We start from the raw sequence: 11,708 nt of genomic DNA on the forward strand, positions 1-11,708 counted from the left end.
TAATATGCAAAAGAAATTGCGACCACGGAGAAACCACTGAAACTGACCCTACAAATAAGCAGATGCAAATGATATGCCTAATTAGCATTATCGTCAATTTTTCACACATAACCCACAAATAACATTCTTGTTATTAAAGTTTTAATATTTTCAAGTTAAGTATCCATAACCTCGTTTACATTCAAAGGTTGTTCCAATCCCAAATCTGTTTTATGTACATTTTCGTATATGAATCGACAAGACAGGCTTATTTGACACCTTACGTGTAATTATTTAATGTAATGATTTTCTCGAGGCCCCATTCCAAAAAATTGAACTACACATCCCGATGTGCGCTTGATTCTGTGACCCTCACCAATCGAGAGCTTGTGATTTGGCGCTGAGCGTAGACCGACAAGGCCCAAAGCAGGGTGCTTTTGTTAGACTACAGCAAAAGAAAGAGGCAGCCAGTTAAATTATAATACATAGGGGGCGAGATTTAGACATAACATCCACCAAGATTCCGTGAACATACCAGGCCCCTTAGATTCTACTGGGAAGAAAGACAAGTATTGGGAAAGAGTCGGTGAAAAAGAAAACTACCGTATTGAAAAGCGCTATAACGGAGAGGCCTGCTCTAATATCGTCCCAAGATTTTTGTTATTTCATCTTTTTTATAGATTGCAGAAAGAAGGCCAGTTATCCGGTGTAGGTGTTTAGAATGGGATACGCTGAAGGTATTGACATTATATTTTACTAGCCTCTACGGCTCGCAAGTCTCACTGTAAGCCGTTCTATCTCGCGGTTGATTAACGTGCTGTCAATATCATTACGATGAATTTATACGCGGGCTTCGTCGTCCAGTATTTGCTTAATTTCTCCTCCTTTCTCCAAACGAGGGATGAAGGTGTAATCACGCCAGACAATTTTATTTAAAGGGGCAAAGGCAGCCATATTGGCAACAATGTATAGCCTAGCTTCCTTTCCATTTTGTGGCTGAAGTCTTTCGCATCATATTGAAACTGTCTAGAAAAACGTGTACACACTTCACACATGTCATAATATACAAACAACATCACAGCCTTTGCTATGTAGTTATCATGTTAACAGCTTTCTCTGTTTTGCAACACATTCTAGTTTTTTGCAAGGTCTGCCTACCAAAAAGCTAGCTAGCTAACTAGCCACATCGCAGCAAAGCGTAGCACGGAAGCAGCTATATATGATTAAGTGCTACATCGTTTCTCTCTGCTTACATGTTACACATACATTTAAGGCAAATTGCTTATGTTTAGCTTTAACAAGGCGGTTAGATGGGACGTTGGTCTGCGACACCATATTTATCAGAACATACAGCCAAATTGGCCTTCAGTATAATTAATGGTCATATTACACACTCCTATAGTATAACACCTGGTATACATTACATTTTATTCATTCATTCATTTTATTCATATCAGGGTAATAGGTGCACGCCTCGAATTCGGACCTTTCGATTAATAATTTTTCAACTTCTGTAAGCAGTAATTAAATGAAAAATACGGGGAACAAAAGTATAGTTTAACCCCTGACCCCTATTGACCTTTGGTTGTGACACAGATGATCTACGTTATATCTGTCCTAGTGGGATTGAGATGACTACTGTAAATTGCCTGCCTGACATTGATTAGATGGGTATATTATATAAGATGTGTGAGTAAGAAACAAAATATGGTACTCTAGACCAGTGGTTATCAACCCTGGTACTCAGGGCTCACAATTCTGTATGTTTTAGTCCATTCTTTAGAATCCGGTGTGTTGGAGCAGGGGGACATGTAAAACAGGATCGTGAACCCTGAGGACCAGGGTTGAAGACCACTGCTGTAGACCAACAGTACACAAAGATAAACATTCGACCGTCGGCATAGATGTGTTGACTTACTGTGTCTTGATTAAAACTTCAAGGAATGCATCCATTACACATCTCCGAGCTGGTATTTTGTCACTTTGCTCCACTTTTACCAACACTTATTGGTATAATGTATTTATTTATACGAAAGCATTTTTTTCCTTCTATGGACACAGTGCAATGCCCACTTCTTAATCACCACAGATGTACAATTGAAGAAACGGAGCTGTTTGAGTGTTCCCCTTTTCCCCTTCAACACTAAACTCATATCCCTCCATCTCTCGCTCGCCCTCACTCTCACTCTTCCTCTCCTTCACAGGTCCAGCCAGAGAAAAGGACAGTTAAGGATGCAGGAGCACAACAATGGATTTCTCCTTCTCTTTCATGCAAGGGATCATGGGAAATACAATTCAGCAACCCCCTCAGCTCATTGATTCGGCCAACATCCGTCAGGACGGCGCCTACGACACCGGGAGCGATGCGGGCGAGGACGGAGGCCCCCCCTACGACGCCGCCGCGCTGGACGCCGACTTCTCCTACCCCCCCCCGGCCTCCGAGGACATGCCCCCGGTCTCCAACGGATACGCCCCGGGGCTGGGCCTGGGCCTGTACGAGCCCCAGGCCAAGTTCTCCATGTACCCCCAGTTCCCCAACGGCTCGGCCAACGGCTACGGGGCCATGAGGGGGTACGGAGACCACTGCCTCCTCCCAGGGGAGGGAGCGGTGTTGAGGGCCTCCGTCCTCCAGGAGAAGCCCCCCTCTCCGCCTCCTCCCCCCTCCCACCACACGCACCCCCACCTCCACCCCGTGCCCCACCACCACCACCATCCGCACCACTACCTCCCGAGCCACCCCCACGCGCAACCCCACCCTCACAGCCCCCCGCCCCTGTCCTCCCAGCACCACCTCCCCCCTCCCCCCCACCTCATGAGCCACGTGCTCCATCCTCCCCCCCCCTTGCTCCTGCCCTCCTCCAGCCCTCCCCCCTCTCTACTGGACAGCGCGCCCTCCTCGCACCCCTCTCGCACCCCCTCGAACCACCCCGACGCCCCCAGCGGGGTGCTGAAGAAGACCAGCTCTCCGGAGATCAAGCTGAAGATCATCAAGACCTACCAGAATGGCCGGGAGCTGTTTGAGTCGGCGCTGTGTGGGGATCTGCTGCAGGAGCTGCAGGTACGGGATGCGTGTCCGCCACGTCTCACCCGGGCCTCACTGGGCCTCCAGCTCCCTGACCTTGATTCATAGAACCTGGTGAAAATAAAGAATACATAGAAAAGGTTTGACAAGAATATAAATAGAAAACAGGATCAAACTCAGTGAACCACAACAAACTTTCAGGTGTGGTAGACAGTATTGTGTTTTTTTTTTTTACTATGTAATTACTATGTAATTGTCCGAAGTCTGAATCCGGTTTGAGATATGGGCGGGGGTGATACAGTAGACACGTATATACAGAAGATAATATAACATGTCCAGCATTCCCAGTGTGTTCAATCACCTCACCTGCAGGAGTCGGACACCAGCGATGGCTCCCAGGCCCGCCGCAGACACGAGAGGAAGAAGGAGAGGAGGAAAAAGACCGCCAGGCTACAGGAGCAGGAGCAGGCCTCGGACCCAGAGCCGCCGCAAGGGGAGCCTCCGGGCCAGGCCGGGAACCCCCAGATCCAGGCCCAGCCTGGAGAGACGATCCTGGGCCTAGGGCAGGCTGAGGGTCCCCTACAGACCTCCATCAATGCGGAGCCTAAAACTCCGAAGGCTAGCGTAGGTCTAACCTTGTGTGCTTACTAGAGCTGCAACAGGTATCGCCTTGCCCTCAAAATGTGGCAGTGTGTCTTTTGTTCGTGTTTTCTGATGTTTTCTTCTGTGTGTGTTTGTGTAGGTGCCAAGGCAGCAGCAGCAGCATGCGTCGGTGATCCAGTCCACAGGCTTCTGTAAGGAGTTTGTGGTGGGGGACCTGGTGTGGTCCAAGGTGGGCACCTACCCCTGGTGGCCCTGCATGGTCTCCTGCGACCCCCAGATGAAGGTTCACACGCGCATCAACACCAGAGGTAAGAGGCCCAACACACAGGCAGGCACATGGAAACAAACACACACTCAAGACATGAGGAGATCACTCGCACCGCCATCTCAGACCACACACACACACCTTCTCAGACCACACTCACACCTTCTAACCCCCTTCAGATCACAGGGTGTACCACACACACACACACACACCTGCTCACCCCTTCTACGCCCCCCAGGTCACAGGGAGTACCACGTGCAGTTCTTTGGCAGCGTGGCGGAGCGGGCCTGGATCCATGAGAAGAGGGTGGTGATCTACCAGGGAGAGCACCAGTTTGACGAGCTGCAGGCCGAGACTCTCCGCAAGACCAGCAACCCCGCGGAGAGACACAAGGTGCCCGCTCGCTGTTCTCACACCCGCTGTCATTAGGATTGTTATACCTGTGAGATTGTGATGCGTAAAGACCTGTCAAACCGATTCCAAGAACTTTGTGTTGTGGTTTGTAAAACGGTAACATTTGACCAAAGAGGTATCATTTCTCCCAGAGTTAATCATTTAGTAAACCAAAAAAATAGGTGATTTTCCTCAGCCAATCAGATAGTGTTGTGTGCGGTCACAGTGTCGTGTCTCCGCCCCCCCCCCCCAGCTTCAGAAGCCCATCCCACAGAGGGAGCGCGCTCAGTGGGAGGTGGGCGTCGGCCACGCCGAGGACGCCTTCCTGATGACGCGGCAGGAGCGCATCGACAACTACACCTTCATCTACGTCGACCCCGACCCCAACGCGCCCCCGCCCGCCAAGAAGCCGGCGGCCCGCGCCGAGAGACGAACCCAGCGCACCCCCAGCGCCACCAGCTCCACCAGCAAGAAGGAGGAGGGGGGCGCGGCGGTGACGTCACCAGACCGGGACCAGACCGCCTCCACGGCCCGGCGGCAGCAGCCTCGCCGGCAGTGCAGCGTCCCCAACGCGGAGGAGCCGACCCAGGGGGCGTCGGAGGGGGCTGGGGGGGAGGACCAGAGAGGGGACCCCGGCCTGGCCGCCCCCCCGGGCACGGAGGCCCCGTCGGAGGCCGGGGCGCCGCAGGAGTCCCCTCCCCCGGTCCGGGCCTGGAAGACGGCGGCGGCCCGGAAGCTGTTGCCCCTGTCCATCACCATGAAGAAGCTGAACGTGGAGATCACCAAGTGTGACTGGCCGCTGCTGCAGAGGAAGACGGCCCCCTCGTCCCCGCCGGAGAGGGAGAGGGAGAGGGAGGAGGGCGAGGGGAGACACACCGACCTGGGCTACTGTTCACCAGAGGTGAGTGTGCCGGATACACGGGGGGTAAAAAGTAACCATGATTGGACCCTTTCTCACCTGTCTGACCTGTCCCCCCCCCCCAGCAGGGCTGCGGGGTCAAGCCCGAGCCCGTCAGCCCGGAGGAGGAGGGGGAGGAGGAGGGCGACGAAGAGGAGGAAGAGGGGGAGGAGAGGCGGGGCTCCCCGGCCAGCCGGAGGAGCGACGAAGGAGGGCTGCAGCCCAGCGAGCACACCTCCTCCCCCGGCTCTCCCAGCAGCAGCCCCCCAGGTACCTCAGGGACGGAGGGAGGGGTGGAAGGATGGAGGGAGGGAGGGATGGTGGAGGGAGGGATGGTGGAGGGAGGGAGGAATGCAGGGAGGAATGCATGCATGTATGTTACACAATGTTGTTTAGAAGTTTAACCGTGTGTGTGTGTCTGTGTGTGTGCGTGTGAAGGTTCTCAGGAGCGTAAGCACCAGCGGAGGTCTGTAAGGAGCCGGTCAGAGTCAGAGAGGGGGGGGGAAGTGGTTCCCAAAAAGAAGACCAAAAAGGAACAGGTATGTCACATGACCCCAAGGGCAACTCAGCCATATCAATGTTCTATAGCAATGTTGAAGTCAAAGTGAAACGTCTGGAATTGAACCATCCTTTCTCCCACTCACCATTGCTCTCTTTCTCTCTCTCCTGCGTATTTTTTCCTTCTGTCCATCTCCTCCGCTAGGCTGAGATGGCTCCTGAAACCATGCTGAGGACAGGATCACAGAAAGGTACTTATAGATTTACATTTACATTTAGTCATTTAGCAGACGCTCTTATCCAGAGCGACTTACAGTAAGTACAGGGACATTCTCACCGAGGCAAGTAGGGTGAAGTGCCTTGCCCAAGGACACATCATTTCGCGCGGCTGGGAATCGAACTGGCAACCTTCAGATTACTAGCCCGACTCCCTCACCGCTCAGCCATCTGACTCCCTGATAGATACATCCATTCTTCTAGAATAATCCTAATTTTTTGGGATCAATTCAATAGCACTCATTCTCACGTGTGGTTTTACTCTGTGTGTGTGTACGTGGTATGTGTGTGTGTACGTGGTATGTGTGTGTGTACGTGGTGTGTGTGTGTGCGCTGCGCCGCAGGAGCCAGCGAGATCTCGGACGCCTGCAAGCCCCTGAAGAAGCGGAGCCGTGCCTCCACAGACGTGGAGATGGCCTCCTCTCAGTACAGAGACACGTCTGACTCCGACTCCAGAGGCCTCAACGACTCACAGGTAGGACACACACACACACACACACTCTGTACACACACACGTACTGTACACAAGCAGAATTCACACACACACACACACACACATATACACATATACTTTACACAATCTCAATACACAAACACACACACACACACAGACATACTATACACAAGTACAATACACACACACAAATTCGAACCCACCTCCGGGCAGACCCAGACATGCTGTGTGTTCCAGAGCCAGTTTGGGAAGGGTCTGGACAGCCCTGCTGCAGCGGACGCAGACGCCTCAGACAGCCAGTCAGTGGACTCCAGCCTGTCCAACCAGGGCAGCTGCTCCGCCCGGAGAGACACCGTCTGCCAGGTGGGCCTCACGCTCCTCTCCTCTCTGGTCCTCTCTGGTCCTCTCTGGTCCTCCCCACAGCTCGGCTCAGGAAATGTTTTCTGCTGCATGCTGTGAAACTCTCTCTCAATTCAATAAAATTCAATTTAGCTTTATTAGCATGACAGTCATTACAACCGTATTGCCAAAGCTAGAGACACAACAGACAACCATACATCAACAACACAAGGAACGACAGCCAGTATTGTCCGGAACATGTGGCAACAACAAAGCGTCAAGAACAGAAAACAACAATTTGCAAGACACAGTGACAACAAAACCGAAAATCAAAACCAAAACAACCAAAGTGAATAGCTACAGTGAAATGGACAACACTCTCTCTCTGTCTCTCTGCTCCCCCTCTTTTAGCCTGTGTGTGTTTCTGTTCCTCTTTTATGAGATGCCGAAGGGAAAGAACCTGATTTACCAGACACAATATCTGCTGACCGTGTGTGTGTGTGTGTGTAGATCTGTGAGCTGTGTGACGAGGGGCTGGTGCCGTGTGACGGGGACTGCTGTGGTGTGTTCCACCTGGAGTGTCTGGGCCTCAGCTGCCTCCCTGAGGGCAAGTTCACCTGCCCCGACTGTCACAACGGTGAGGCCCCTACAGCATCCTATAGGCCCCTACAGCATCCCATAGGCCCCTACAGCATTCTATAGGCCCCTCCACATCCAATTATGTCTCTCCCTCTCTCCCAGGTTCTCACCCCTGTTTCAGCTGCAAGGTGGTGGGCGAAGGCGAGGTGACACGCTGTTCCGTGGTTGGCTGCGGCCGGTATTACCATGACGACTGCGTGCTCAAGCTCCCGGGTGCCACGGGCGTGGCGGGGGGAGGGTTCCGCTGCCCGCAGCACACCTGCGCCACCTGCTGTCTGGAGAGAGACCTGCAGCGTGCCAGCAAAGGTGGCCACACCTCACTCTCTCTCTCTATCCCGCTCTCTCTTCTTCCTCACATCAAAGCATGTGCAGAATTGAAACCTTTCCCTCCCCTTATCTCCTATCCATCTCCCTCTCTCTCTCACCCTCTCTCTCTCACCCTCCCTCTCTCACCCTCCCTCTCTCACCCTCTCTCTCTCACCCTCTCTCTCTCACCCTCCCTCTCTCACCCTCCCTCTCTCACCCTCTCTCTCTCACCCTCTCTCTCTCACCCTCCCTCTCTCACCCTCCCTCTCTCACCCTCCCTCTCTCACCCTCTCTCTCTCACCCTCTCTCTCTCACCCTCCCTCTCTCACCCTCCCTCTCTCACCCTCTCTCTCTCACCCTCTCTCTCTCACCCTCCCTCTCTCACCCTCCCTCTCTCACCCTCTCTCTCTCACCCTCTCTCTCTCACCCTCTCTCTCTCACCCTCCCTCTCTCACCCTCCCTCTCTCACCCTCTCTCTCTCACCCTCTCTCTCCCTCCCTCTCTCTCTCACCCTCCCTCTCTCACCCTCTCTCTCTCACCCTCTCTCTCTCACCCTCTCTCTCTCACCCTCTCTCTCTCACCCTCCCTCTCTCACCCTTCCTCTCACCCTCCCTCTCTCACCCTCCCTCTCTCACCCTCCCTCTCTCACCCTCTCTCTCTCACCCTCTCTCTCTCACCCTCCCTCTCTCACCCTCTCTCTCTCACCCTCCCTCTCTCACCCTCCCTCTCTCACCCTCCCTCTCTCACCCTCTCTCTCACACCCTCCCTCTCTCACCCTCCCTCTCTCACCCTCCCTCTCTCACCCTTCCTCTCTCACACCCTCCCTCTCTCACCCTCCCTCTCTCACCCTTCCTCTCTCACCCTCTCTCTCTCACCCTCCCTCTCTCACCCTTCCTCTCTCACCCTCCCTCTCTCACCCTCCCCCTCTCACCCTCCCTCTCTCACCCTCTCTCTCTCACCCTCTCTCTCTCACCCTCTCTCTCTCACCCTCTCTCTCTCACCCTCTCTCTCTCACCCTCCCTCTCTCACCCTCCCTCTCTCACCCTCCCTCTCTCACCCTCTCTCTCTCACCCTCTCTCTCTCACCCTCCCTCTCTCACCCTCCCTCTCTCACCCTCCCTCTCTCACCCTCTCTCTCTCACCCTCTCTCTCTCACCCTCCCTCCCTCACCCTCCCTCCCTCACCCTCCCTCTCTCACACACTCTCTCTCACCCTCCCTCTCTCACCCTCCCTCTCTCACCCTCTCTCTCTCACCCTCCCTCTCTCACCCTCCCTCTCTCACCCTCCCTCTCTCACCCTCCCTCTCTCACCCTCCCTCTCTCACCCTCTCTCTCTCACCCTCCCTCTCTCACCCTCCCTCTCTCACCCTCTCTCTCTCACCCTCCCTCTCTCACCCTCTCTCTCTCACCCTCCCTCTCTCACCCTCCCTCCCTCCAGGCCGCATGATTCGCTGCGTGCGCTGTCCCGTCTCCTACCACACGGGGGACGGCTGCGTCGCCGCCGGCAGCCTGCTCCTGTCCCAGCACCTCATGATCTGCAGTAACCACGGCAGCGCCAAGCGGAACGGCCTGCTCTCCTCGCCCGTCAGCGTGGGATGGTGCTTCCTCTGTGCCCGAGGTAGGCTCCCCTCGACGCCCCCCCCCCGTCTGTTGCCATGGTCACCCAGCCCCCCCCTCCACAGGGCGGGTCCAAGGCTGTGACATCACCAGCAGGGAGGAAGCGGGGCGGGGGTGTAGCCTTGTCCCACCCCCCCCCCGCACCCATATCCAGGTGGGCTGCTCTCTCCCCCGTAGACCGGGGCTGAATTTGTTTCTCCCTAAAACACTCTGGAGGCATCTGAGAGGCCGACGACTCACTTCCCTCCCTCCTCTCTCCCTCAGGGGTGCAAACTTGTCACCTTTTGGCGAAATTCGCAGTTTTTGATCCAAAATAGGTCATTTGTGTGATACGTGTCGATCTGCAATAAAAAAAAATGGGGGGGGGGTGTGGGGGGGTCCTCCAAGTAATCTGCGAACGCAAGATGTCATGAATATTTTTTTCAAGCTTGTTCGTTTGGCCAACCAATGTCATCATGACACGCACGCTTTTTATTTTGAGTCTTAGGGTCTGTAACTTACGGAACCCCAGACAAAAAAAATATAGTGCCCATGAAATCCTAATTCGTGGCCACGAAATCCTAATTTGTGGCCACAAAATGGTAATTCATGGCCACAAAATGCTATTTTGGGGATAACTACATAGCCCAACTATATTGCGGGCAGTTTTGCTATAGGCTACCTGTGTGGGGCACATATACCCAGAGCAAGCTAAAGGTGCAGTCATGGACAGAGATGATTTGATTGTATTGTATTTTAGGCTGGTGAATGACCGTGGTTAAGTTGGTTTGAAGTTCGATATTCGACAGATATTTGGACGCCCAGTATTGTGTTATTTTAACCGGTGTTAGCACCGCTACGACCGGCCACTTAGCCAATGCTTTTAGCTGCCTAAACAACGCGTATGTTTAGGGACCATCAACAAATTACATGTTTCAAAAGTCAATAGCTTCTCAACAACATGAACTAGGAGCGTCAAAATAATGTTAAACTGTTGAAGATGTATGCATTCATGCTGCACAGCCTTTATTTTGTTCATTTTCATCTCAAGTTATTAAAAAGTAATTCTTTATTCAAAATAAACCTTCAAACTTCAATAGCTTTTTGGTCATGTGACCTATAATCCTCAAATTCATTTCAGAGTGTTCACTGACTATGCATATAAAATATATATATATATTAAAAAATATATATTCCCGAAGAGCATGCCCCGGACCCCCCGAGGGGGTTCGGATCCTTGTCACCTTTTTCATCCCTTTTGCACCTCTGCTCCCTCCCTCCCTCCTCCACCCGGCTTCGTCAGGAGGGGCGAAGTGAGTCGACGCCCCCTCGTTCTGCCTCCCAATGTCTCCCAGAGTGCCACTCTGAACCGTGTGTGTGTGTGTAACCCTGCCTCATCCCAGGCGGCACCGCCGCCTACGGATATGACGACATGTGACGCCTGCAGTGCACTCCGCTCACAGCGGACGCCCCCCCCCCCTCGGCGAGTGTCGAAGACGTTTGCCGTCTCCTCATCAGTATTAACCCCCCTCCCCCCCCCCATTTAATTCCGATTTCTCTGTTGTCAGCGGAGTGCACTGTGTGTCTGTTTGGAATGGCCGTTTGCTGCGTGTTCTAACAGCGTGTGTTCTCTCTCTCTCTTGTGGAATTGTGGGCATTGTAGTTTTGATTGCGGCTCACCCCCATCTCTTCCTGTGTGTGTCCTGTGTAGGGCTCTTAGTGCAGCAGCTAAATGACACCATATTAAGTTCATATGCCTATAAGTCCCACTACCTTCTGACTGAGTCAAATCGCGCTGAGTTGAAATTACCTATGATTCCCTCCTCTTCGTCAGCTCCCAAAAAGACTGTTGGGAAAGGTAACTGAACCGTTTTATCTCTCTCCCCCCCCCCCCCCCCAGTGCTGTGTGTGTGCGCGTGTGTGTTCGTGCTTGTGCCTGAGTTTGGTCTGCCCCTCCCTCCCCCTCCCCCATGTCTACATGTCCCAGGCTGATGGCTTGAGAGCTCTAATTCCGTGTTCTGCCTCTTAACACGGGGGTGGAGGCTGTGCTGCCCTGCCTCTAACAGCCTCTCAGACAGCAGGCTGTGCAGGCCCTGCCTCTAACAGCCTCTCAGACAGCAGGCTGTGCAGGCCCTGCCTCTAACAGCCTCTCAGACAGCTGGCTGTGCAGGCCCTAACCTCCAGGCCACACCCAGAGACTACCCGCAGCACAGAGATGTTTACACTGCCCCCCCCCCCCCCCCCCCCCCAGTGTTGGTTAGCTTGAGTGGGGCTTTACAATTTTATATATATATATTTTTTATTCTGGAGTATTTGTCTGTATTGGTGTAGGGCTTATTGCTGCTAGGGTGACTTGCGTTATTCTACTTCCTGTGTTGGTGCCGTGCTTTTTGGCGCTAGGGCGTCTGTGGGTTTTTCCACACCCTGTAGTGATACTGGAGT

The 11,708-nt window shown here is 53.4% G+C and overlaps 1 protein-coding gene across 4 annotated transcripts in view; it reads left to right on the forward strand.

The window, feature by feature from the left end:
* Window positions 1-374: 374 nt before the first annotated feature.
* Window positions 375-11,708, forward strand: part of nsd3 (nuclear receptor binding SET domain protein 3) — a 17,093-nt gene continuing 5,759 nt past the window's right edge. Inside the window, exons 1-15 of one of the 4 annotated variants that reach the window (XM_062452064.1) lie at window positions 375-716; window positions 2,184-3,031; window positions 3,368-3,625; window positions 3,744-3,912; window positions 4,108-4,262; window positions 4,516-5,163; window positions 5,247-5,430; window positions 5,599-5,699; window positions 5,864-5,909; window positions 6,279-6,409; window positions 6,626-6,751; window positions 7,238-7,364; window positions 7,469-7,672; window positions 9,109-9,288; window positions 10,978-11,124. In XM_062452064.1, coding sequence (XP_062308048.1) covers window positions 2,228-3,031; window positions 3,368-3,625; window positions 3,744-3,912; window positions 4,108-4,262; window positions 4,516-5,163; window positions 5,247-5,430; window positions 5,599-5,699; window positions 5,864-5,909; window positions 6,279-6,409; window positions 6,626-6,751; window positions 7,238-7,364; window positions 7,469-7,672; window positions 9,109-9,288; window positions 10,978-11,124 — 3,280 coding nt within the window. In that variant the 5' untranslated portion in view covers window positions 375-716; window positions 2,184-2,227. The remainder of the gene's footprint in view (window positions 717-2,183; window positions 3,032-3,367; window positions 3,626-3,743; window positions 3,913-4,107; window positions 4,263-4,515; window positions 5,164-5,246; window positions 5,431-5,598; window positions 5,700-5,863; window positions 5,910-6,278; window positions 6,410-6,625; window positions 6,752-7,237; window positions 7,365-7,468; window positions 7,673-9,108; window positions 9,289-10,977; window positions 11,125-11,708) is intronic. The other 3 variants (XM_062452066.1, XM_062452065.1, XM_062452067.1) reach the window with 3 other exon arrangements.

The sequence above is a fragment of the Osmerus eperlanus genome, chromosome 25 (assembly GCF_963692335.1).
Source record: "Osmerus eperlanus chromosome 25, fOsmEpe2.1, whole genome shotgun sequence".
NCBI classification, from domain to species: Eukaryota; Metazoa; Chordata; class Actinopteri; order Osmeriformes; family Osmeridae; genus Osmerus; species Osmerus eperlanus.